At 30.7% G+C, this 27,738-nt stretch overlaps 1 protein-coding gene across 1 annotated transcript in view; it reads left to right on the plus strand.

The window, feature by feature from the left end:
• Positions 1-27,738, plus strand: part of Dip-lambda (Dpr-interacting protein lambda) — a 135,762-nt gene that overhangs the window by 91,702 nt on the left and 16,322 nt on the right. Inside the window, exon 4 of the mRNA XM_074259430.1 lies at positions 975-1,171. Within this exon, the coding sequence (XP_074115531.1) occupies positions 975-1,171 (197 nt within the window). The remainder of the gene's footprint in view (positions 1-974; positions 1,172-27,738) is intronic.

Consider the following 27,738-nt stretch of genomic DNA (forward strand, 5'->3'; position numbering starts at 1 on the left):
AAATAAATGTAGTCAACTAACTTTATCAACATAATACATCGCAAAATATCGTTAAAAAAACGAATGGTCATTTAATAATGTATAAATGAAAAAATACAAATATTTATTAATGATATATTATTTTTAAAAGTAGTAAAAAATAGCAGTTTTATGATGAAAAAATTTTGTAGAATGCGAAGTTGATGATTTTTAATTATGAATTTCGGGTTTGCATATATTTTTATGCTTTGATATATTTGACCAATCACGTTACGAATAGTTTGCTTACATGATATATTTTCATATTTTTCATCTAAATTATGAAAGTGGATACTCTTTGCATTGTTTACAAAGAAAAAATCTCTTTTTTCTTATAAAAAAGAAATTTGTTTTTTTTTTTCGTTTTAAAGTCTCTAACAAATTACTATATTACGGCTATTGCACAGAAAATTGAAAGAGTAGAGTGAAAAAAATAGCAAAAAAGCTTATATAAAGAATATGTGAGTGAATTTGATCACAAATGAGAAAATACCAACAAAATGGGCGCCATGATTGTGACGAATGGGTAAATTTAAATAAAGAATCAGCGGGAATATTGTTGAGGATGAGGACGAGGTGGCCTGTAAGTGAACGTGACAAAAGAGTTAAAGAATCTTCGGACAAGGATGAAATTCAGGTCTTGTAGGTTTAAGAATGGCTACAAACGGCGAAGAATCCGAGTGCCTTTTCACGCTCACACTAACTTGATTCCATTTTCCGTTCTCTGTTCGTCTTAAGAGTGGCGTATTTTACTCCCTCGATTTCGTTATAAATTCAGTACTTTTTAGGGTGTTTCTGTTCCAGTGTTCGGTTCCATCTTGGGATGTGTAGGATGTAGGTACTTCTTCACTTTTTCACTTCTACTCGTGCATTTCATTTCATTTGGATTTAAAACTTTTTTTTTTTTTTTTTTTTTTTTTTTTCATCCACGAATAAAAGTTGTCTGTCTGTTTTAGATTCTCAATATATATATATATATATATATATATATATATACGTCTATAGAAGAGGATACCACTACGACTACGTATCTCTTTCATACGACTACACTTCAATCCGGTAAAATTCAATTTACCGTCACATACGGACTTACGTATGCTTCATGCAAGTTCACTTCCGAGAGAGATACCGACTGCTACCTAGTAGGCAGAGGGTGAGTACCTACCTTCATACCATTTTATAAATATATAGATAGATATAAAAGAGTACTTTGTATCAGTAGTGTTCTACTGCACGCTTCAGTCAGTAGTCGTATTTGGATGGAATCAAATCGGATTGTATTCCTAGGTATTTTTCAATTTCATATCATTCTCTTTGAAGGAATACCAAATCTACATCTATCATTTTTAATATCTCTTTTACTTTTATTTTACCTATTTATTTATGCATGCACTTTTGATAAAAATTTTTCTTCTGTACCTATTGGAAATTATCATTTTTATAATTTTATATGTCGAGTGAATTTTAAGTGCGTTAAAAAAATTATTTTTTAAAAAAATAATCTCTTCAAGAAGGCAATTATTTTTTAACCTTATTTTTTTTTTTTAATTTTTTTTAGTCTTTTTAAAGTCGCTATAAGACTCTAAATGACAATAACTCATTCATATTTACAAATTTTAATTAAAAATTTTTATGGTGAATTTTTTGATAAAATTTCTGTAAATTTTCCAAATCAAATTCTTTGAAAGCCGCTCATTAAATTTTCTACAAATAATCTTTCTTTTTAATTTTTTTTTTTTTTTTTTAAAGTTACAGTCAATTAAATCGTAACACAAACTTCCTGAAAACTTTATTAAAAATTAAAAAAAACAGCAAAAATTTGTAATCTGACATTTTTTGTTGCTCATTAAGGCAATTTTTGGGATTTTTTTGTAAAGACCCATGAAGAGATAGAACTTTAAACTTTTTACTATTTATTTGTACATATTTCAAGAGTATACAGTTAAATTTTTAGCTAAAAGCATTCAGTAGAATTGAAGTTATAGTGGTCTGAAGACAACTACCTCGAAAAAAATTGACGCTCACTTTCTCCATGATTTTAGCTAATTGGCTTATCTGAAACAAAAATCCCAGCAGGGTTTTAATCTGTATACTTAAAAATACTGACTGGACTACAATCAAAAAAAATTTTTGAAAATTTTTATTTTTTTTTTTTTTTTAAAGTTGACAAAAAAAAATGAAATTCGGAATTTTTTGTTCCGAACTCTGTTAAAAATCCAATTTTCAAAATTTTTTTTTGATCGTACACGAAAAGAACAAGATAACACTGGATATCATCCCAGATTATACTCAGTGATATCTTTGGTGAAAAAAATTTTCAAATAGTAGTTAGTATAATCCAGATTATACTGAGTGATATCCGGATTATACTCATTGTCATCTTGATCATACTAATTGTAATCCGGATTATACTAATTGTAATCTGGATTATACTAATTGTAATCTGGATTATACTCATTGTAATCCGGATTATACTCATTATAATCTGAATTATACTCATTATAATCTTGATTATACTCATTATAATCTTAATTATACTCATTGTAATCTGGATTATATTCATTGTAATCTCGATTATACTCATTGTAATCTAGATTATACTAGGTATTATCTGAAAATTTTTTTCACTCAGTATAATTTGGAATAATATCCAGTGTCATCTTGTTTTCTCCGTGTAGTCAACTCGGTGTATTTCCTGAAAAAAAAAATTCAAATTCTATAAATTTATTCCCCAAATTTCTAAAAACAAAGTTGAATAAAAATACTAGAATATATTTTTAAAATCAAAAATTTTTTTCCAACTCATCAACACTCAATAATTCCTGGCCAATAATTTCATTAAAGAATCCCCCTAAGAGCGCGTGCGTCCGTGACACCTACCCATCCCGGGTTTCTTCGAGACAAATGTACACATTAAAACATTTAACTACTCTCTTCTACAAGACAATGACGATACTCAGACGCTAAAAGCGACCAACAGAGAAGACCTTATCGATTTCTCGAGAGTTTGTTGTAATTATGCGCTCGCAATTATTTTCTCCAGCAATAAAGTGGTGCCCCTCTTTCCCCCTTTCTCTCATCACGCTCGGAATCTCTTTGCTCTATTTTCTTATATTTTCATCATCAATTTATCCCCCTCTCTATTATCCGCCTGAATTCTTCTCAATAAATGTTTTATCTCTTGAGCTTGCGTGATTAAAAAACTATTTTGGTCCTGGTATGAAAAACTGAAGAAATAAGAAAATTATAAATAGCACAAGAAAACAAAACGAAACAACAGAAGACTTCACTCGGAAGAAACAAAAGACTCAGTAGCAATTGTTTGCCGTTTGGTATCTTCTCCTTCATCAGGTGTTTGCTCATGGGATCCGGACTTTTGGAATTATGCTAAAGATGGATGAAAGGGGTTGGTATGCCCGTGCAGGATGCTCATTAGGCATCGCCCGAGGTCTTCCGCAGCCTTCCTATTCTCTTCTTTTCTTCTTTTCTTGCCCGTTTTTTATCAAACTTCGCTTCTAGTTCTCGTTCTGCTTTTTGGGCTCTGCTGGTGGCGTTTTTCATGTCATTCGTTCTGCACCATCTCGATAATACTATTTTTTACACTAGGTGTTGTGTGAAAAAATTGTTTCTATACCAAACGGCTAGAGCAGACAAGGATGAGTTTTGTTGAGGATGAATGCTGTTCCGGGAACATGTGTTGTACTGTTATTATTTGTTATTATTTTTACGTCAGCTCGGTGATGCGATTTTTGCGCCTTTTTTTTATAATTGATCCAGGTTGATGGAAAATGACGGATGGAAAGTTCTGCAAGAGTTTTGAGTTCTTAAAAAAAAAAAAAAAAAAAAAATTTTTAAATTAGAGAAAATTTTGGAGTTTTTGAACAGCTTTGAGTGGAACAAAATAAAAATAATTTGACAATTTTTAAAAAATTATTTGAGTAAATTAACAAATTTGGTTCATCAAGCAAAAAAAAATTTAGAAGTTTGTAAACACGATAACTCGTTGAAAAATTCATTATTTACGTAAATTTTTTTTTAATACACTCGTTTAATCCCTTCTAAGATTTTTTTAGAATCTCAAAAATCCAACTCGGTTTTTTCATTGTAATTAATCAAAAATTAAACTGCTATTTTCGTTGTTATTGTACATAAAATATGCGAGGTTAATTTTATTCCTACTGCGCATGCGCGTTGTAATAACAAATGGAGCTGAGTTTAGTAAGGGAAATACCGCGAAATATTTGAAACATAAATTACCTAAAATAATTAACAATAATAAATTGTCCTTATTTCTGCACTTAACTCTTTAAATTAGCAATATAATTACTAAAAATATTAATTAATTATAAAAATTAGGGATTGTATAATTTGAAAATTACTTGTCCAAATTAAATAAAATGTCAATTTGTGTGTATATAATTGGCGATACGTAATATAAAAATTGAAATAAAATAAAATTACACCAACAGAAAATTACAATGATCAATTAATCACAATTAATTAAAACTTTTGAACCGATTTTGAAAGTTTTAGGTCGAAACGCAGAACAGCAAAAGTTATCAGGTCGAATCAGGACTCCTGGATCTGTATCTAGTGAAATATACCTGTAGATAGCGACTATCGGAGTCACATTCGAATTTCCGGGAATTCCTTTGTAACGAGTATTCGAGATCGCCACGGAGCCAAACAAAACGTTTAATCGTTATAAACAATCGTGAGAGTTGGATCGTTCTATCGGTGGGTACTAAAAGCTCCGATGTGCTGGAGAATGGTGTAGTTATCGTGTATTGCCGGAGATTCTCGTACTCTTTCAACTATTTTGATACCAACAAAGAGTTTCCGGCGTCTATCCACACATATGTGTGTGTTTCATTTTGTTTTTGTCTGTGTCCTTTGAGTTTAGTTCACTTTAATTCAACTTTCATGGGAATTGTTTAACTATTTCGGATAAATGTTTGCAGTTCTATTTTTTACTGGTTAGATTTTTTGTCCCTGTTTACTTTCGGTTTGTTTTGCGGGAAGAAACCTGATTGAATTGTGTTCGCAGAATTCGTTTTCGTTTGATTAAAGATTAATTAGAGTAACTTTCACAACACTAAAATTTATTCCATTTTTTTTTTGATTTCTGAATGAAATTGAAAAAGTTTCGGACCTGAAAAAAAGAAGTATTTAATTTTTTCAATATTTCTCGATTTTTTTTTCTCCTTAACTCTTTTGTTTAATTCAAATTGTTGTATTTTTTATGACCTGATTTCAATGATTTAAATCTTAAATAGTTTATTTAATACGGCAAGTAATAAATACGAAAGTTATTTTATTAAGTAAGTAAAAATCATCAATTATTTAATTGTTAAAATTACTTTAAATTAAAATAAAGAATTTTGACAAATATTGGGAAGACTGAATGTAAAAAAAAAAATGAATGAAAATTTTTAGGACTTTTTTGGAACAATTTTAAGACATTTTTGGGACACTTTCGGAACAATTTTAGAACATTTTCATTTATTAATGTTACGATAAATTCATGACCGTGAAAAAATAAATTGTCTTTCTTAAAATCATTTGAAAAACGTTTAAAATTGTCTTGAAAATATTTTTAAAAAGTTCTAAAAATATTTTTGAAATGTCCCAAAATTGTACTTAAACTGTCCCAAAAATGGTCAATAAATGTTTTATCCATCAATTTCTAGACAAATCTACAGATGTGCAAAAATAAATTATTTTTTCTTAAATCATTTAATAAACGTTTAAAATTGTCATAAAATTAAAGTATTCCGAAAATTTTCAAAAATATACGTAAAATTGACGACAAATTACTTAAATGCACCTTTTTAAAAATTGTGGTTATTTCTAAGATGCCCCAAAATTGTCCCAAAAATGTCCCAAGCTTGGGACATTTTTGGGACAATTTTTTTTTACACGGGTATACTTTCCAAAAATCTCCTCATTATTAATTCCCAAATACTTTGAAAGCCTGTAACTCTTCAACAGTTTATCGTATCAAAATTTACCACGAGACCTTTTTTATTGCTCATTAAATTTCCTAAAAATTACGTCTACTTAAATTTTCCTTAAAAACGCATATTTATAAAGTTGCAAAGATTTAAAACAAAAAATCACTTTTTTTTTGGGATTTTGAATTTGTACAATCTCTTAATTTATATTCATTTATTTATTTATTTATCGATTTTCGTTACAGACGTAACTGTTGTCCGTTAGCACGTTGAGCCTTTGTTTTGATTCTTTTCAGCGTGTGAAAACGGGGAATTTATGCAACAAAAGCATTCGACAGGTGAAATCGTCAGGGTGAATTTATTAAACTTCGGTAAAGAAATGGTACGCTGGATTAAAAAGCTCTATATTCTATAGTATAGAATATAGAGTTTAGTGTGTGTTGTGAGTTGTGTGTTTTTGTTAATAAAACAACTGAAATTAGTATAGAGTTAACCAAACAAAGAACATGATAGGAGTCAGCAGATTTTTAACGCTGCGGAAAATAATAAAGTGGAACTTGATATTCATGCGCAGTTGTTGTTTAGTGTTATTATTTTTTTATGCGGAGGTAATATGAATCTGAATGAAAAAATGCATCCAAGTATTTTAATTTCATGAAAAAGTAATCTAAATTTTTTAACATTGTAATGACGAGGGGTTGTTTTATCTTTTTGAGCTTCAGAATGTAATTGCTTTTGAATTTTTATTGACAAAGGTTGGAACAATAAAAAAATAACTTGTTGATTAAAAAGAATTATTATTACTTACAAAAGTATAACTATTTGCTCTATATCTTTATTCAACAAATTCTTCTCTCGAAAAATGAAAAATAAAAATTAAATCTTATTTTTTTATGAAATTAAAAACATTTAAAGTGTCACAAAAATTTCCGAAAAATCTAAATATTCATTTCCAAATATTTTAAAAGCTCATAACTCTTAAATGATTCATTTTATCAAAATTTTTAACCAGACCTTTTTTGTAACTAATTAAATTCTCTATAAATCTGCTTTCTTTAAAATTTCCATAAAAATGCATATTTACAATGTTACAGTCAGTTAATTTTTTCAATCAAAGAGATTGATTTTTCAAGATATTTGAAAAAAAAATTGAAATTTTTTTTTTTTTAATTTCTTGAAAAATTAATTTCTTTGATTGGAAAAATAAAGATTTTTGAGAAAAAAAATTTTTTTCATTGAAAAAATGAATAAAAATCGAAAAATTGCTCATAATGGTGATTTTTGCAAAAGCAAAGAATTTGAAGCTTCGGGGCACTATGAAAAAAAAATCGCAGCGCTTTGAGTTTTTGAGAGATTTTAGGGGACACTTGGAGGTTGAAAAATTACCAACTTAATCCTTTGTTCATCCATTTTATCCAAAGTTATACCAAGTTATCCAAATACCCTTTAATTTGACGTAATCAAAAAGCCTGTACGATAATTTGCCGCGGAGTTATCGTCAATCAAAGCAAAAAAGTTTTTTTTGACTTTGGAAATCAATAACTCTGGAAATAATGACCGTATAGGAAATCGAAGGAGGGTTTTGAAAACTACACAATATTCTCTATAAGAAAACGTAAACCGCTTTTGAAGAAAAAATTTTTTTTGAATTGAAAACTCGGACTGAAAAAAAGACAAAAATTCGCATAATTAAGGATATTTGGATAACTTGGTATAACTTTGGATAAAATGGTTGAACGAAGGATATCGTTGGTAATTTTTAACTTCAAAGTGTCCCCTAAAATCCCTAAGAAATTCAAAGCGCTGCGATTTTTTGTTCATAGTGCCCAGAAGCTTCAAATTCTGTGTTTTCGCAAAAATCACCATTATGAGCAATTTTGTGATTTTTATTCATTTTTCCATTGAAAAAATTTTTTTTTCAAAATTCTTTATTTTTTCGATCAAAGAGATTGATTTTTCAAGAAATTTGAAAAAACAAAAATTTCAATTTTTTTCGAAAATTTTTTTCGAAATTTTCTCAATTTTTTTCGACTGTTGTTTTACCGCCGGCATTAGCGTTACTCAAAGCGTACCACGTGGAGGTTGCTCGGTCGGATTTATGCTTCTCACACACACACACGCGCGCGCGTGTGTGTGTGTGTGTGCGCGTGTGTGTGTGTGTCTTTGTCTGCGTGTTTGTCTGTTTGCAGCTGCCGAATGACCTCTGTACGCACGGCAGTAACTGCTCAGTACCGTGTATTGCCACCTCTGTTCCGAATCACAGCTCGTAAACGCTCTTGTATGTTGATGCATCGTCGAATATCACGTTGCGAAATTCCTTGCCAACAACGTAACAACGCTTGAGTCAACTGATGAAGATTGTGCAGTTGCGGATAGTCTCGCCGCAATCGACGCCCAAGCATGTCCCAAACATGCTCAATTGGGTTCAAATCAGGACTCATCGCTGGATGATTAAGCGTTGTTACGTTGTTGGCGCGGAGAAAAGTTCGCGTACGAACTGCAGTGTGAGGACGAGCATTATCCTGCATCAAAATGAACCGTCTTGCCCCCATGCGTGTGCGCATAGGCAGGACGTGTGGCTCCAGAATTTCGTCGACGTACCTATCGGCAGTCAACGTCCCACGAACGATGACCAACGGGGTTCTGGTATTGAAGGACACGCCTGCCCACACCATGACTGATCCACCATTGAAAGCTGTAACTGGTCTCGTAAAACCATCCCGATCTCGTTCTCCACGACGGCGCCAAACGAGAGATCGTCTATCGCTGCCATGAAGACAAAATCGAGATTCGTCAGTCCATAATACACTGGTCCACTGTCTACGACCCCAATGGTGATGATCATGAGCATAGGCCAATCGGGCTCGGCGATGTCGTGGAGTGAGCATAGGCACGCGATTTGCGCGTCTAGCGCGTAGTCCTTGCTCTCGAAAGCGATTTCGAACCGTTGATGCCGATATGTGTTGTTGGGGAGAACGTTGTCGACGATTGCAAAATTGATGAGCGATCGTGTGGGCATGCGCAGTAGGGTTTCGACGAGCTTCTCGAATGATAGCTCGATCATCACGCTCGGTAGTGATTCGTAGTCTACCTTGACCCGGACGACGATCGTAACTTTGAGTCGCGTTAAATCGGGCATAGGCCCGACTGATAACGGACTGGCTCATTCCCATAGAAGCTGCTACTTCCACCTGACTGTAGCCCTCTTGAAGGAGGGTAACAATGCGAGCCACATCTGTGGCAGCTAAATGTCGACGAGGCATATCAAAAGGTGCTTATCAAAGAAAAGCTTACATAAAATTCACGTAAGGAATTTAGGCTAAAAAGAAAACGTAAAATTCAAGTTTTGTGTGAGGAAAAGCCGAACTCCGCGGGGGGTATATCAATTTGTTTTTATTGAATTTTTAAAATGGGATTTAAAACTAAGGCAGTTGTAGCGGACAGAAAAAATTGAGTTAATTTTTTTTGACAATAGTGAAGCATTCTGAAGACGATAAAAAAAAAAAAATTTCGAAAAAAATTTTCGAAAAAAATTAAAATTTTTTTTTTTTTCAAATTTCTTGAAAAATCAATCTCTTTGATCGAAAAAATAAAGAATTTTGAAAAAAAAAATTTTTTTCAATGGAAAAATGAATAAAAATCACAAAATTGCTCATAATGGTGATTTTTGCGAAAACACAGAATTTGAAGCTTCTGGGCACTATGAACAAAAAATCGCAGCGCTTTGAATTTCTTAGGGATTTTAGGGGACACTTTGAAGTTAAAAATTACCAACGATATCCTTCGTTCAACCATTTTATCCAAAGTTATACCAAGTTATCCAAATATCCTTAATTATGCGAATTTTTGTCTTTTTTCAGTCCGAGTTTTCAATTCAAAAAAATTTTTTCTTCAAAAGCGGTTTACGTTTTCTTATAGAGAATATTGTGTAGTTTTCAAAACCCTCCTTCGATTTCCTATACGGTCATTATTTCCAGAGTTATTGATTTCCAAAGTCAAAAAAACTTTTTGCTTTGATTGACGATAACTCCGCGGCAAATTATCGTACAGGCTTTTGATTACGTCAAATTAAAGGGTATTAAATTTACTAAAAGAGCTTTTAAACGAAACAATCGAAAAAATTTTTTGAAGCCCGTAGACCTTTTTTAAGACGAAAAAAAATTTCGAAAAATTTTTTTTCAGTAGTTTTCTTAGGATTTCTCCAGACCTGACGATGACAAAAAATTTTCATGGTCATATCTAAAAACTAGACACTTGGAGCTACAATTTGCTTTTTTTTTTTTTTCTGTGCGATCATTTTCCTCGGAGTTACAGCTCGCTGAAAATCACCAAAAAATTTGGAATTTTTTTTATATCCCTTAATTTTTGTGACTAGTGTATTTTATTCCTTCAGAAGATTAAAAATTTTTTTAAAATTACCTATTGGCATATAAATTGGAATTTAAAATTCTAAATGACTAAAAAATTAACTAAATAATCCGCTTAATAAAATAAAATGAAACGAATAATACAAAGAACAGATTAATTGTCCCATTCTTATTTCATTTTCACTATCACAATCGATACAAAGCTTATTACTTATTATTAAAACTAAGCTTGCTCACCCTTCTATCAAACTTTCATTTAAAATTCTCTTTCATTCATAAAAAAAAAAAAAAATAAAAAGAACTTTATTATCATTAATAAAAAATAAAAACTTTCTCCTTTAAATTTTTAAAGTGTACTTTCAATTTATGCGCGTATCAAAACTTTTTACAACACACATTAAATGTGCGATTATATGTGTGCCAGTTGTTGATTTTAATGTTTCAATTTTATTTAATTTTTTTTTATTTTTCCTACGGACAAGCTCGAAAATTAAAATGCAAATGTTTGAAAATTTAAAGTTCTGCTTTTACTTTATGGAATGTATAAAATAATATTTTTGATAGTCATACTTATATTAATACTTTGCATACATAAGAGTATGTATACTAGTATATATAATATGTAGTATTCCGGAAGTTTGATAAGCGAGACGATTTACTCAAGCGAATTCAAGTTACCTTCGGTGCGCGTCAGATTTGCGCTCGGCCGGATTAGACAACTGGGAATTAATACGCAAGAGAAAGATGTCTACATATATATAGATATTTATGCATGTATATACACAAATATATATATGTAGACAGTAATGGTAAATGGTGGAGCTTATAAGGCTACTGTACCGGCTCAATTATTGTAGTAAGGAGTATTGAGACCCAGATTAAGACAAACTTATTGTAGAACCGAGTCTGGGTAATAAGATATCTCTTGAATGCTACTTTGTGATTTGATATTAATGTTTTAATCACTAAGATTGGGTAATTATGTAGACAACTGTCAAGTTTGAGTCCCTGGATTTCAATTTAGTGGTCAGCTGTCGCCCAAAAGAGTTATTTTGGAAGATACGGAGAAATGGCGCCTAGTCGGCAATGTCTGTGTGTAACGTTACCGGCTCGGAACCCAAAAAAAATTTTTAGAGACATAGTAGGGGAGACGGAGGTCAATTGTATCAAAAAAAAGTTTAGTAAATTTTTACTATTCGAATTAAAACTAAACAATAATTTTTTTTTCTTGGAATGGTAGTTTATTATGCCTACTATCATTATCAATATATAAATTAGTCAATAAACAACGTGAATTTTTAAAAATTATTTAATTTATCCAAACGCGTCGAATGGTTCAATTGACCCGCGCTCGGGGGCAATTGAACCACTGCTTGGGGTCAATTGAACCAATAATATTTAAAACTCAAACCCGAACTTTTAATAAATAATATATTAATTGTTACTTGGTAATATTACTGTTGCACCGTTTTAATGCACAGATATTATATTAAATAAATTAAAAATCAATTTAAAAATAATTTTCATTACAAATTCAGTTCATTAAATTGTTAGGTTATTTCCCTGAGTTTTTTCACGTAGAGTCAAGATGCGCGCGCATGTCCCATGCTTCTCCGTATGGTTCAATCGTCCTCGGGACTGCTGGTTCAATTGACCCCATATAATTTTATAACAATTAATAGTAAATAATAAATAAATAAACTATCATATCACTATAAACAAAGTTTAGGATTATAAAGTATAAGTATATAGAACGACTACAATTCAAACTTTATCAATTAATTCAAAAATTGAAATATTATTAAACAATTTGTCACCAGCCAAAAAAAAAGTTTACATGCCTAAAAATAAAAAAATCTCAATTTTTCAAAATTTATTAATCGCAATGATTTCAAATTTTGATCATATCTGAGTTTAACATATTAGAATCTAATTCTAAGAGCGTGAAGCGTTTTTTCAATTTTTTAATAAAAAAAAAAATGTGGAAGTTATAATTCTTCAGATAGAACTGAAATTCAGAACAAATAGCAAAAAAATTATGATTTAGTTTTATGGGACTTTAAATAAAATAAAGTCAATTCAACTCATATCATAAACTATTTACAATAAAAATATATCAGCGTAAAATAAAAATAAACAAAGGTATTTTTATTTGTTAGTATCTTGAAATTCAATCGTAATTCCCGACGTTAAGCGTCAGACAGACTACAAGACTTTAGAGAGAAGACAAATCTTTACTTTTATAACCGTATTTCCACAACATTTACTGCAGTTAATGGATACTAGAGGAGATTATTTAGCCAAAACAAACGAAATTCACAAATTCAATGAAAACAAACTACCCTGTGAAAATACACTTAAAAGCTCTTTAAAATTTGGCTTATGCTAAAATTTTATCGTAAACAATCCATCTTTGATACAAATCTACTTTTTCATTTTTTTGCTTACAAGAACAATTATTAAATTTTTTATCAAACCTACAAAGAGAATTTTTCTCCGTCGAAAATTACTATTGTAACCAAAGTAAATTTCCATCACAGAATTTATCAAATAGAAAAATTTTTTACAGTTTTTTCTATAATGAAATTCCGCGTCTAAAAGACGAAGGATTTAATATTACACTAAAAATTCTCGATATTTTATACTAACGCAAAATCATATATCATATAAATATCTTATTGCTCAAAAGTGTTTCTTTTTTTTTTTTCATACGGCTAGATCTCTTTCAATTATTTATCAATCTTAAAAACTAAAATCCCATGATTAAGCTCAGGCTTTCCTCTATTGACGAAAAATATCCAAAAAATTGAAAAAAATTTTTTTGTTAAAAAAATGAATAAAAAAATTTTTTATTAAAAAAATGCAGCGGCATCTGTTGAGAATATATTTAAGTATGTTGAAAGGCTATAGAAGGCGCCATCTATTAACAGTCTGTTTAACTAACATGACAGCTTATGGATTGTTTAGATTTAATGGTTAAGTGTAATCTATCACGCATATCAATTGAATAAAAGCGAGATATTTTTTATAAATGTGATATTAATTGTTATTTACAATCTAAAGCAATAGTATATTATGTAACTGAGTGGATCGAGGTTTCGGCTATGAGTGAGGTTGACGCAACGAGCAGAGCGTGTGCGCTGACACACGAGCGCCGAAAACCTTATCCACTCAGTTTATACGTAAATAAATGTAGTCGACTAACTTTATCAACGTAATACATCGCAAAATATCGTTAAAAAAACAAATGGTCATTTAATAATGTAGAAATGAAGAAATACAAATATTTATTAATGAATTATATTTTAATTTTAACAGAAGTAATTAATATCAGGCTTATTTTTTTATTTTTATGCAAATAATCAATACCTTGTGAAGTTTCAATCTTTAACTAAGAAATTAAGAATATTACATTTTAATATGTTGCTAAATACGACTTTGATTGAACAAATATGACAAATCCTGGATTAAATTTTAATAACACATGATGTATACAATATATTGAGGATTAGGATTAGGGTGTATATATATGTTATTATTATTAGTAGTATTATTATTATGTTTATTATTAGATGTGTACAGTTATTATAAAGTTGACATGAAGGTATGAGAAGAAATAGATGAAGTGAAAAAGAATAAAAAAAAATAAATAAATCGTGGTAGGTGACGATGAGTGTAGTGAGTGAAATGAAAAAGCGTCAATGAATGGTCGAGTAAATGTTGAGCCAGATGAAATTGAAAAGGAACAAAAAGAGAAGAAATGACGGGGTGGAAGGAGCCTAAAGTAGAGGGTGGGTGGAGAGAAGGGGGAGAGAAAAGTAGAGGAAAGATATGATGTGAAGAGGAAAATACATCGGCTATTCTAGTCATACCGTGTCCCAAGCCAACTATATATATAATATAAGATATATAATAATAAGATGAGAGAGACTTTCCGAGAGCAGATACTGCAAGAAGAAAAGTACACACCAATAATTATGCAGAGAATATCACGTGATAGGTATGCACGCGGCATAATAAGCGAGATCGGGCGCTGTGTTATAAATCGGGAAGTGTTTTATCGAGTTATTGGACGTTTTTTTTATTTTTTTGGTTATTAGGGTGGGACGTGATTTTTTAAGAATTTATTAATTGATTTTGGACGTCAATCAAGAAGATATTGACGGGATTTAAGTTAGAAAATGTAAATTGGTATGAACAAGTTAAGGTTTTTCAATATTCTTTAGTATTTTTATAAATAATACATCTATCATTAATAAATATTTGTATTTTTTCATTTCTACATTATTAAATGACCATTCGTTTTTTTAACGATATTTTGCGATGTATTACGTTGATAAAGTTAGTTGACTACATTTATTTACGTATAAACTTAGTGGATAAGGTTTTCGGCGCTCGTGTGTCAGCGCACACGCTCTGCTCGTTGCGTCAACCTCACTCATAGCCGAAACCCCGATCCACTCAGTTACATAATATAATATTGCTTTAGATTGTAAATAACAATGAATATCACATTTATAAAAAATGTCTCGCTTTTATTCGATTGATTTGCGTGATAGATTACACTTAACCATTAAATCTAAACAATCCAAAAGCTGTCATGTTAGTTAAACAGACTGTTAATGGATGGCGCCTTCTATAGCCTTTCAACATACTTAAATATATTCTCAACAGATGCCGCTGCATTTTTTTAATAAAAAGTTTTTTTATTCATTTTTTTAACAAAAAAATGTTTTTCAATTTTTTGGATATTTTTCGTCAATAGAGGAAAACCTGAGCTTTATCATGGGATTTTAGTTTTTAAGATTGATAAATAATTGAAAGAGATCCAGCCGTATGAAAAAAAAAATACCTTTGAGGAATAAGATATATATGATGATTAGAAAACATGTTAAAGTTTAGAAACTAAGGACTGTGGCATTGGGCGCCAGCGGGCATAGTTTCAGCAAAACAGCTTTTACTAACAAACTAACCTTCGATTTGTTCGACTAAAGGCTTAAAGCACTCATTAAACTATCTCTTTGTTAATATTTCGACTAATAATAAGTTGCATTTATTAAATAATTAATTTAGAAGGTTTTTCAGTCGGGTCTCATGATCAATGTTCACTCTTATATTGATCATATTTATTTTAATGATGATTATGATTACGACCGACCGATCGATTACATTAATGACCAATTAATCATGACTGACAGTAGGATGCAATCCGTAATGACGAATAGACACCCCGAGGAAACGATTGGATAGTGCTGCGGAAATACAGTTACACTTGACTAAACACGCCCGCAGAACCGCACAAAGAGAGACAGACACACAGATGTTATTATGGATAGCCAATAGCCGATAGCGATTAGCAAACACACGACCGGTTGATAAACACAACATTTATGGTCCTTCAATGATCAACCGGTTTTTACAGACTCAAACTTTGATCCGCTAATGGACGTCAGCGTCACGGATCCATCGATATTTATTCGATATATTTATTATTTGTTAACTGTTATTTGTTGTTTGTTCTCATTTCGTTACAAATAATCCATCCTACTCTCTGTTTACTCATCATATCCGATTTATGGAAATTGCTTTACCTAAAAGCTAAGTTAAATTTCGGTTAAGATTCTTGAAGCATCTTTTATGTAAAAAGAAAATATTTTGATAGTTTAATTAACGCTCAATTTACCAACAAAGTTCTCTGGTTTGTTCAAAAATGCTTCCCGCCCTTGAATTCAGAAAATTAACTTTAGACAGGCGATTCTTCACCGATTAAAATATTCCCGGGAGAAATTTATTCATCACTTTGATCTCCGGTAATAAAGCGCCGGAATTATTTCGCACCTTTGATTCCATTTATCCAGTAAGTGAATTCAAATAAAGGTAATTTTAATAATGAACTGATAACAAAGATCCGCGCTTTTGTGATCGGGTAAAGTGATAAGGTAAAGTACCCAGTAGTTGAACAGGTTTCTTAGTAAAACGTATTTGACCCTCCTTTCAATACACAAATATGTAATTATTAGTTCAAATTAATTATTTTCATGAAAATATAAACAATTTTGAATTTATTTAGAAAATAATACTATGAATATTTAATATGTTCATTTAAAAATGAGAAATATTTGTATTTAATTTTTTAATTATATATTTTATGAATGAAAAAGCAAATAAGGTATCCGCGGGTAATAAGGCCTAAGTGATAGAAATGCTATTTAAAATAACCGCTTCCGCTAAAGACTTCTCTAGTAGAAGCGTCTAGCATAGAAATGTCGCTACAAGTTTATAGAGTCCCGATACAACGTTCCTTGTCTTCTATATTTCATCATCCTAAATATGCTAAAGTAGCGCAGAAGAATTCCTAAAAAACGATTTGAGTAAATGGTAAACATTTTTTATAATTTTATATTTAATAATTTAAAATCATTGTTCTAATTTTTATCAACATCTTAAAAAGTATTGTTGCTCAATTTAAGTGATGATTGATCTCTAATACTAATTTTATCAAGTATAGTATAACTATTTCCAGTATGTATAACCCTTAGGCCTTATCCTACCGTAGTAAAATAAGGCATATTCGCAAGGTTTTTTAAAAAATTTAATTTTGTGTTTGTTTATGGTAAAAATTACCATTAATCCATTATATTTTATTACTAATGTATTAATTTAAAAATTAATGACACATTGCAATAATTAAATACAATATTTTCGATTTTTTTCAAAATCTCCCTTAGCTAGGCCTTATTACTCATCGGTACCTTATTTTATGAATGAAAAATCAAGTAAATAATTTTGAAGAATTTTTTGATTTGAGTAGAAAAATTCTTAAACTAAATAAATTTTACTTGATTTAAGAATTTTTCATCTTGATCCAAGACAATGAAACTCTTAAAAATTATTTTCTTGGTTTAAGAATTTTTCTCTTGATTCAAATTAATTTTTTTTCCCGTGTACAGAAATCAATTACACTTTGCCTTAATTAAAACTTTTTTTTTTTTTTTAAATTAATTTTCCGTGCCGTAATGGAAATAACCACTCACGTCCTTATTCAATTTTGCGGGTATAAAAATCCTGAGGAACAAACCAATAACTCTTAATCAACTAAACCAAAGCCCGGGCGGTCTTACCAAACAACGAAATGAAATAAGAGCCGACCAATAAAAGCAATTTGGTGGTATTGTCTAACCAAACAATAACCTCTCTCATTTCGCGATGACAAAAGTACGGGGGAGATTAGCGCGATTAAAGGAATAGAACGAATAGAGACGTTTGCTCGGGCCTTGATCCAGGTCCAGGTTGTCCTGGTCTGAGTGGATCGTCTTCGCTGGATGAACAGTCGGATTGGAGACGGGTCAGGACAGGATCAACCTCAAAGCAACTTGATGTTTTAGATCTCTCTCGCTCCTCATCCAGGGTTAGGATTCTCTCTGTTCGGTGGATTCCTGGCATTAACGTCTGTCTCTGTCTCTGTCTGGACTAACGCGCTGCTGTATATTGCAGACTGTATGGACCAGCAAGGCAGACGCGAACGTGTTGCCTGGGATTACGGAAATACGAGGGACGATCCTACCAACTGATGCTGAGTTACGTTCGACCCTTTATCCCTGCAGAGAATCGAGCTATTGATACTCAACCTCATAAATACTCTATCTGTGTCAAATGTCTGACAGTCCTCTTGCTGCCTTTTTGTTTACATTGTGTACTTTCAAAAAAAATTGACATTATTTTGTTGATTATGTAATTGGACTCATGGGAGTGATGAAGAAAAATTGCTGGAATTTTTTACATGGGACATTGACAATTTGAAAGTTAACAAGCTCATTGGCAGGCATCCAACAGATGAGATTTATATATCTTATGGATGGTAAAAGTAAGTTAATAAAAGCCTAGAATTTTTGGTGATTTAAAATATAATTAAGCATATTAAGCGAAAAAATACTTGATTTTCAAAGTTTTTCGAGTTATTGTCGTCCAATCCTAACTTTTTTCGATACTCTGTTGGTAAATTGAATTTTAAATGATCGGGGGAAGAGCAAAGTGATTTTTTTGGACAAATTGAGACTATTTGTGGATCATCTTTGTTGATACTGCAATAAATATTTAGATAATTTGGATAAATACATTTTTGAATTAATTTCGAACCAAAAATTTATGATAACATGTGTCCATATAAGATGAACAATTTATAAAAATATCCACAAATTATTCCATTTAATTTTTATCATAATAATACATAATATAAATTTGCAATCAGTTAAATTGTCATGTAAACTTTCCAATAACCTCATTATAAATTACAAAGTACTTTTAAAGTCTATAACTTTTTAATGGTCCATTATATCAAAACTGTTAATTAGACCTTTTTTGTTGCTCATTAAATTCTCTATAAATCATTATTCTTTACATTTTCCATAAAAACGCATGTTTAGAAAGTTACAAAGGTACAAAAAATAATATTTTCCAAAAAAATTCCACTAAAATTATTTATAATTCATGATAAATTTGAAAAAAAAAAAAAAAAATGCATGGTTAAAAATAAATAGTAAATGCTTCATTAAATTGGTAAAATTCTTAAATGAAAAATTTTTTCAATTTTTTTCTCAACTAAATAAATAAGAATAAAGATAAAAAACACAAATGTTGTTTTTCATTATTAAAACCCGTGTGTTTATGAGGTTAAATTATCCTCGTATGTTGTTATTCATGATTTTACCCGATTTGCATAAAGATTTGTCGCAAAACTACCGCATATATACAGATATTTTATTATATTTTAGGAAAACAGTGTATAAATAATTTGATGTCGCACTAAATTTAAATATTGAACAAAATCCTTTAACTACAAGCCCGTATTTTATAATTTATGGATTTAAGGATTTTCCCGAAAAATAACAATCAAGATAGCGATAAGAACATTTTTAAGTACTTTTTAATTTATAATGAGGTTATTGGAAAGTTTACATGACAATTTAACTGATTGCAAATTTATATTATGTGTTATTATGATAAAAATTAAATGGAATAATTTGTAGATATTTTTATAAATTGTTCATCTTATATGGACACATGTTATCATAAATTTTTGGTTCGAAATTAATTCAAAAATGTATTTATCCAAATTATCTAAATATTTATTGCAGTATCAACAAAGATGATCCACAAATAGTCTCAATTTGTCCAAAAAAATCACTTTGCTCTTCCCCCGATCATTTAAAATTCAATTTACCAACAGAGTATCGAAAAAAGTTAGGATTGGACGACAATAACTCGAAAAACTTTGAAAATCAAGTATTTTTTCGCGAATAAATCAAACCTGGAGCCGATTAATTACAGAGCGTTAAATAGACAAAATAACCCGGAATATAAAATTTATTTGCCTGGAATATGCTATGGTACGTTATTTTTCGAAGAAAATTCTGCGTATATGTTGTCTGGCACATCAGCCGAGGCAGAAAGGTGCTTTAGGGTGAGAAGAATAGACGGAGAAGAAATTGGGCGCCACTCTAGCCTTATTTCGCTTTCTCCAGTTACAGCCTTGTCGCCTTGCATTTGTGAGCTAAAGCTAGAACTGGAGGCGAGAGGCTCAAAGGCGGAGGGTGATATTGTTGGTAGGGACCACCCTAATGGTAAACTCATTACCTCCATCCAAATAGGGGTTTAAGAAGCCGACAGGGTCGCCGAGTGAGGAAGGCGAGAAGCGTCTTTAAACGCGAATAGAAAAGTTAAAGGGTAGCAAAGTTTAGAGTAAAGCTACATATACATGTATACACACACACTCTCTAGTTTTGAGATGAGACTCGAGTATAATGCAAAGTCAGGTCTAATGTACCGAGAGTAAGCGTCATCGAACGCTTCCACTCTCTGCGCTTTTGCTAATTCTGAAATCTTCGGTTTTCGATTCGCTGCAACTAAAGATTGCAGAATATTTAAATTCGGCCGGAAAACCAGGAATTTAAGTTTGATTGAGGTAATAACTGGCTTTTTAATGGAATTTCGATAATCGGTTTTTATGCCCTCGTAAAATTGGAATGTGTGTAGATGTATTAACATTTTTTATAGCGGGTTTTATCGTCAGCACAAATGCTCCTGATATTCCTGTTTTAGTATTTAAGACGTTACAGGCACTTAAAAAAATACTGATTGGTTTTGTGGGTTTATTGTCCTGAGATTATTAGTAGGAAGAAGCTAACTAAAAGAAGAGATAGCGAATAAAAAAGGTCCTTTGAACAAAATGCGTGAGACTGATAGAGTCGTTTTAGAAATTGGCGATTTTTTCACCAAAATTGATGCAATTTTCAACACTTTTATTGATTTTACCTCAACCAATTGTTTTTGATGAACAAAACTGAAGGAGGTCGTAGGAAATTTTCTGAGGAACAAAATGCGTAGGACTTATAGTTTCTGAGTTACAGCCCTTATTACATTTTGTAAGATGGTTCCAATTTTTTGTTGCGCTAAATTCTAATCAAATGCAATAAAAAGTAAAAATAATATAACTTTTTGCATAGAAATAACTTTGATTTAATTTATTCATCCCAGCTAAATATAATTCATATATTCTAAACTATTTGTCACATCTTCATACGATCTATTAAGTTCGTTATTTATAAACGTCAACTATTTTCTCTATTTATAAATAACATCACAACTAGCAGTTTACAAAAATAGAAATTTTTTTCTAGCTTCACTGAAATGCTCATCAATTATTACTAACTTTGCAAACTAAAATTTGAATAAGGTCAAGTAAGGTAGCGGGGGGTAATAAGGCCTAGCTAAGGGAGATTTTGAAAAAAATCGAAAATATCGTATTTAATTATTGCAATGTATCATTAATTTTTAAATTAATACATTAGCCATAAAATATAATGGATTAATGGTAATTTTCACCATAAATAAACACAAAATTAAATTTTTTCAAAAATCTTGCGAATAGGCTTTATTTTACTACGGTAGGATAATAAGGCCTGCGGGTTATACATACTGGAAATAGTTATACTATACTTGATAATATTAGTATTAAAGATCAAACATCACTTAAATTGAGCAACAATACTTTTTAAGATGTTGATAAAAATTAGAACAATGATTTTAAATTATTAAATATAAAATTATAAAAAATGTTTACCATTTACTCAAATCGTTTTTTAGGAATTCTTTTGCGCTACTTTAGTATATTTAGGATGATGAAATATAGAAGACAAGGAACGTTGTATCGGGACTCTATAAACTTGTAGCGACGTTTCTATGCTAGACGCTTCTACTAGAGAAGTCTTTAGCGGGAGCGGTTATTTTAAATAGCATTTCTATCACTTAGGCCTTATTACCCGCGGGTACCTTATTTGCTTTTTCATTCATAAAATATATAATTAAAAAATTAAATACAAATATTTCTCATTTTTAAATGAACATATTAAATATTCATAGTATTATTTTCAAAATAAATTCAAAATTGTTCATATTTTCATGAAAATAATTAATTTTAACTAATAATTACATATTTGTGTATTGAAAATACGGTCAAATACGTTTTCCTTTGAAACTCGTTCAAATAATGTGTACTTTACTTTATACCATCAATTGTAGCTTCTTGGTTGATACTCATCAAGCCGTTTTTAGTGAATTCCGCGGGATATCCAACGTAGGCACCATTTCTGAAGCGGTTAGAGATTCGCGAAGCGCAGAATGAGCCAAGTCGGAAATCTGGAACCCGCGGTCGTGATAAACCTCACACTTTCCCAGTTTCCATTCTCTTTCTACCCTCGAGAATCTACCGAAAAGCTCGCGATCTCTCTCTCCGGTTTCCTGACACCCTACTTAAGCCTCCAGCCGGGTTCACTCTTAACCCAGTGTATCTCTTTCTAGCATTACTCTGTCGAGGATGGGGGAGAAGCTCGCAATCATTAGGCGATGCCAGCACTCTATCCCTCGTAACATAAAGCGGATTTCGTCGCTAAGCAGATGGAAATGCAGGCGATGCGAATGCAGTAATGCACATAGGTGCATTACGCGCGAAAGTAACGTACCAACTACCGCGTTCACCCTCTTGACGTCGTCGCGTTTCCACTAGTCTCTCTCTCTCTCTCTCTGTATATATATGAGTGAGCTTTTGGGAAGCTCACACTCCTACTCACCCACGTTTTCGTAATACACAACTGGTATTCGAGTTGAGTACACGATTCCACTCACTTCATACACTTAAGCTTCAGTCGGTTATGAGTATGCTATCGAAAATACTATACCTAGAGATTCATGCTTTATTAACGGAATTGTTGTGTTTCGGCGACAAATTCATTTGTGAGAAAACCTCCTTCGGGATATTATGTCGCAAGAAAATGTCTTTGTTTCGTGGGAGGAATTTTTGTTGGGGATTTTCGACAATAGAAAAATAAATGGGTGATCATTAGATAAAATTACAAAAATCCTTTTTCAGAATTCATTTCAATTAATAATCATTTCAATTAACAATCTATATAAATAAAAATAAAATGCCGTATGTATGTCCACACATCACTTGAGAACGGCTGGACCGATTGAGTTACATTTTTTTTTGTTGTTTTCAGAATTTTTAGGAGAAGGTTTGTAAAAAATTTTTTAAAAATCCTCCCTCAAAGGGGATTGCGGGGACGTTAACAATGAATAATTCCCGTTTGTAAACTATAACTCCTATAGCTCCCAAATTTGATAGAAATTTTCCGTAAGAGATATATAAATGATCTATGAACGAATTTTACGATAGCTCGCTCCACAGGGGGTTGCGGAGGGGGATATTAACAATGAAAATTTTTAACTTTCAAATTGTAGATTTTACAGACGGCAAATTTAGGTGGTCTTCTATATGTGATGCGGAAATGATCTCAGAGCGGATTTTACAACAACCCACCCCCAATAAGGATTGCGGGGGTGGGTGTTAGAATGTTAAATTTCCATTTACACACTGTAATTTCTAATACAGACTTGAAATTTGGTAAGAATCTTTTATTTGACGATGAATAATGCAAAATTTATTACTTATGATTTTATTAATTTTAGTTATTGCTCTAGATTAATTATTATTGTATTGAAATTATTGTTCGAACTTAAAAATTAATTGATCATTATAATAAAATAAAAAATTATAACAAAAACTTTAGTCATTTTGACTGAGGCTCAGCGAAGCAGACCGGGTCGCTAGTTACTTCATAACTATTTTTAATTTTTTAAATAATTTTTTTTTCGCCTGATTAATCCGGGAATCTATTTAGAGTCCTACACGGGTTTTAATAATGAAAAACAATATTTGTGTTTTTTATCTTTATTCTTATTTATTTAGTTGAGAAAAAAATTGAAAAAATTTTTCATTCAAGAATTTTACCAATTTAATGAAGCATTTACAATTTATTTTTAACCATGCATTTTTTTTTTCAAATTTATCATGAATTATAAATAATTTTAGTGGAATTTTTTTAGAAAATATTATTTTTTGTACCTTTGTAACTTTCTAAACATGCGTTTTTATGGAAAATGTAAAGAATAATGATTTATAGAGAATTTAATGAGCAACAAAAAAGGTCTGATCAACAGTTTTGATATAATGGACCATTAAAAAGTTATAGGCTTTAAAAGTACTTTGTAATTTATAATGAGGTTATTGGAAAGTTTACATGACAATTTAACTGATTGCAAATTTATATTATGTGTTATTATGATAAAAATTAAATGGAATAATTTGTAGATATTTTTATAAATTGTTCATCTTATATGGACACATGTTATCATAAATTTTTGGTTCGAAATTAATTCAAAAATGTTTTTATTCAAATTATCTAAATATTTATTGCAGTATCAACAAAGATGAGCCACAAATAGTCTCAATTTGTCCAAAAAAAATCACTTTACTCTTCCCCCGATCATTTAAAATTCAATTTACCAACAGAGTATCGAAAAAAGTTAGGATTGGATGACAATAACTCGAAAAACTTTGAAAATCAAGTATTTTTTCGCGAATAAATAAATGAAAGAGGACAGGGAGCAAATAAACGAATGAATTTTATTCTTCTCGATGAGTTCTTGACATGCTACAGCTATCCTTCTCCCTCTTCTCTTTATTCAGACAGAAACTTTTATTATTTTTATTAGGGGCTTTATGTATTTGTGATGAAAGTTGAGATAAGTTGATGGAACTTGTATAAAAGAGATAGACGAGTATAATTTGGAGGATGTTTGCATCGATGAAAAATCGAGCCGTAAGATAAACTTGTTTGAAAGGGAAATTTTCCGAGTGTATGCCGCTACCGATTCAAGTCCAGACTTTTTAACGGAAAGGTGCAGAAAAAGAAAAAAACTAATAACTTTAATTAGCTTGAGGAAGCTGCTCCCGTTCCAGTTCCAGTTCCCGTTCCTGGTACCGTTCTCAATGCTGTGTATGCTATGTATACAGTCCATTGTTGAAATAGTCATGAAGAAAAATAAATTGAATAAATACTAAAAGTTGTTGGCGGAAACGAATGTCAAGTTTTCCTTTTTCGCGAATAAGGGAGGGGTAATGATCAAAATTTTGGACATTGTTAACAATGTAAAAAGTGCTCCATTGTCAGTTCCAGCTGGAGAAGTGGGTCTAATGATTAGTTGATGAGTTATTGTGTTTTTAATGAAGTTGCCTAATTTAGATACTGCGGAAGTTGTCAAACTTTTTTGTTGCGGTTGTTTTCGGAACAATAGAGAATTATTTTACATAGTGTTTGGTATTTCTTTTTTTTACGGAACTTTTAATGAGCGGAAATCGCTGAGTGCAATGTTTTTTGGGGGTAAAGAAGGGGCTAGTGTGGGTACTGAAGAATTCGGTGTTAGGTGGGTAAACTGGCGCCCAATTTCAGGGCTTATAAAACATTTTTGGGTTCTGTAACTATTTTTGGTGTTTATATTATTTTCGTACTGTAAAATAGAGAATTGAAATCAAAATTTTAAAGCTTCGAAAAAATTTGTTCAAACTTGGAGGAACAAACAAAATTATTTTAGCAAACTAACAAATTTGGTCCGTTAAGCAAAAAAAATTTTGGTAGCTTGGAAACACGATAACTTGCCAAAAAATTCATTGAAATGTCAAACTTTTCTATTGCTCTTGTTTTTGGAACAATGGAGAATTATTTCACACATTTTTTTTTTTTTTTTTTTTTGGGAACTTTGAATCAGCGGAAATGGCAGAGTGCAATGTTTGAATTTCAACAATTAATTTGCAATAGAAAATTGTTCTCAATTCTGCACTTTATTTTATTACTTTGATGTATAAAAAATTTTTTATAAAAAAAATCAATAGATTTATTTGCACCTTTGGATTTTCCAAACTTCGCAGAGCTACAAAATTATTTCTCGTCATCAAACTCTCAAGTGACAGAAAGAATACTTTTTTTTTTTAAGATCTGTCTGACATAAAATTTCCGGCTACTCGATGATCAATTCAGAAACATTTATTTCTTGTTTTCGTACATGACTCATACATGTACGAAACTAGTTTCTTGAAAGTTCTCGGGAGTTTATAAGGCCGTGGGAGTAGTTCGATAGAGGCATCAAACTGAAATAGAGTGACAAACTTGATGGAAGAGTTCGGTAAAGTCAATTGGTACTCTCTTCAAGCAACGTGCTTCCACATATACGCCAGTAGATTTTCAAGAAAGCGACTGTCTATGCAACATCTATCCAATATAAACTTCAAAATAACACCTAAATAAATGAACAGACAAATGTGTGCTCATCAATTCTTTCAATTCAATATTACAGATTTGCTGGGTATAGATACTTGCAAAAATTCTCTCTTGGGACATGAGTCGGTAACTTTGCGTTCAGACGTTACCGACTTGGCGCCATTTTTTTGTATCTCTTGAAATAACACTTTTGGATTTGGTAATTAAATACATTTTTTGGATACTTCTGAGTAAAAAAAAAAATGTAGGGGAGAAGGGGGCCAATTGAACCATTCGAATTAAAAAAAATCGAAAAAATTGAAAAAACGCTTCATGCTCTTAGAATTAGATTCTAATATGTTAAACTCAGATATGATCAAAATTTGAAATCATTGCGATTAATAAATTTTGAAAAATTGAGATTTTTTTATTTTTAGGCATGTAAACTTTTTTTTTGGCTGGTGACAAATTGTTTAATAATATTTCAATTTTTGAATTAATTGATAAAGTTTGAATTGTAGTCGTTCTATATACTTATACTTTATAATCCTAAACTTTGTTTATAGTGATATAATAGTTTATTTATTTATTATTTACTATTAATTATTATAAAATTATATGGGGTCAATTGAACCAGCAGTCCCGGGGACGATTGAACCATACGGAGAAGCATGGGACATGCGCGCGCATCTTTACTCTACGTGAAAAAACTCAGGGAAATAACCTAACAATTTGATGAACTGAATTTAGAATGAAAATTATTTTTAAATTGATTTTTAATTTATTTAATATAATATCTGTGTATTAAAACGGTGCAACAGTAATATTACCAAGTAACAATTAATATATTATTTATTAAAAGTTCGGGTTTGAGTTTTAAATATTATTGGTTCAATTGACCCCAAGCAGTGGTTCAATTGCCCCTGAGCGGGGGTCAATTGAACCATTCGACGCGTTTGGATAAATTAATAATTTTTAAAAATTCACGTTGTTTATTGACTAATTTATGGATTGATAATGATAGTAGACTCAATAAACTACCATTCCAAGAAAAAAAAATTTATTATTTAGTTTTAATTCGAATAGTAAAAAATTACTAAACTTTTTTTGGTTCAATTAACCCCCTTCTCCCCTACTTTATTTTATTAAATAAGTAAAAGTCATTAATTATTAAATTGTTCAAATTTAAAAGTTTTCATAATTTATTTTATTGAAAAAATGATTTTAAAAAAATTATAAGAAAAAATTCCACACTGTTAAAGATCTTAAAATTTATCTGTGCAATTTTTTTTTAAGTATTCTGTGATTTGTAATTTAATTGATGAAAAAAAAAAATCAAAAATTTTTAAACGTTGGGTAATTTTAGTGTCATGAGATCTCCTCAATATTTTTTACAATTTAAAAATAAATACTTTGTAAGAATGCAAATGGTTGACAAGAAAAAAAATTATTATTTAGTTTTAATTCGAATAGTAAAAAATTACTAAACTTTTTTTCGTTCAATTGACCCCTTTCTCCCCTATATGAAGTTTCAGATATCTGTAACTTTGTAAATATTTTTTTTTATGAATAATTTAACGAGAGATTATTTGTAGAGAATTTAATTAGCAACAAAAAAGGTCTGATTAAAAATTTAATTATGAAGCTATAGATTGTACTTTTTTTCAATCGAAATAACCAAATTATAAAATATAATAAAGAGTTATAAAGATAGCTGGCAGAGTGTTGGAGTTCTAGCTGTAGTTTGAG

Source organism: Cotesia typhae, unplaced genomic scaffold (assembly GCF_013202065.1).
Source record: "Cotesia typhae breed Kobodo isofemale line unplaced genomic scaffold, CoteBio_Ctyphae contig_20, whole genome shotgun sequence".
Classification (NCBI taxonomy): Eukaryota; Metazoa; Arthropoda; class Insecta; order Hymenoptera; family Braconidae; genus Cotesia; species Cotesia typhae.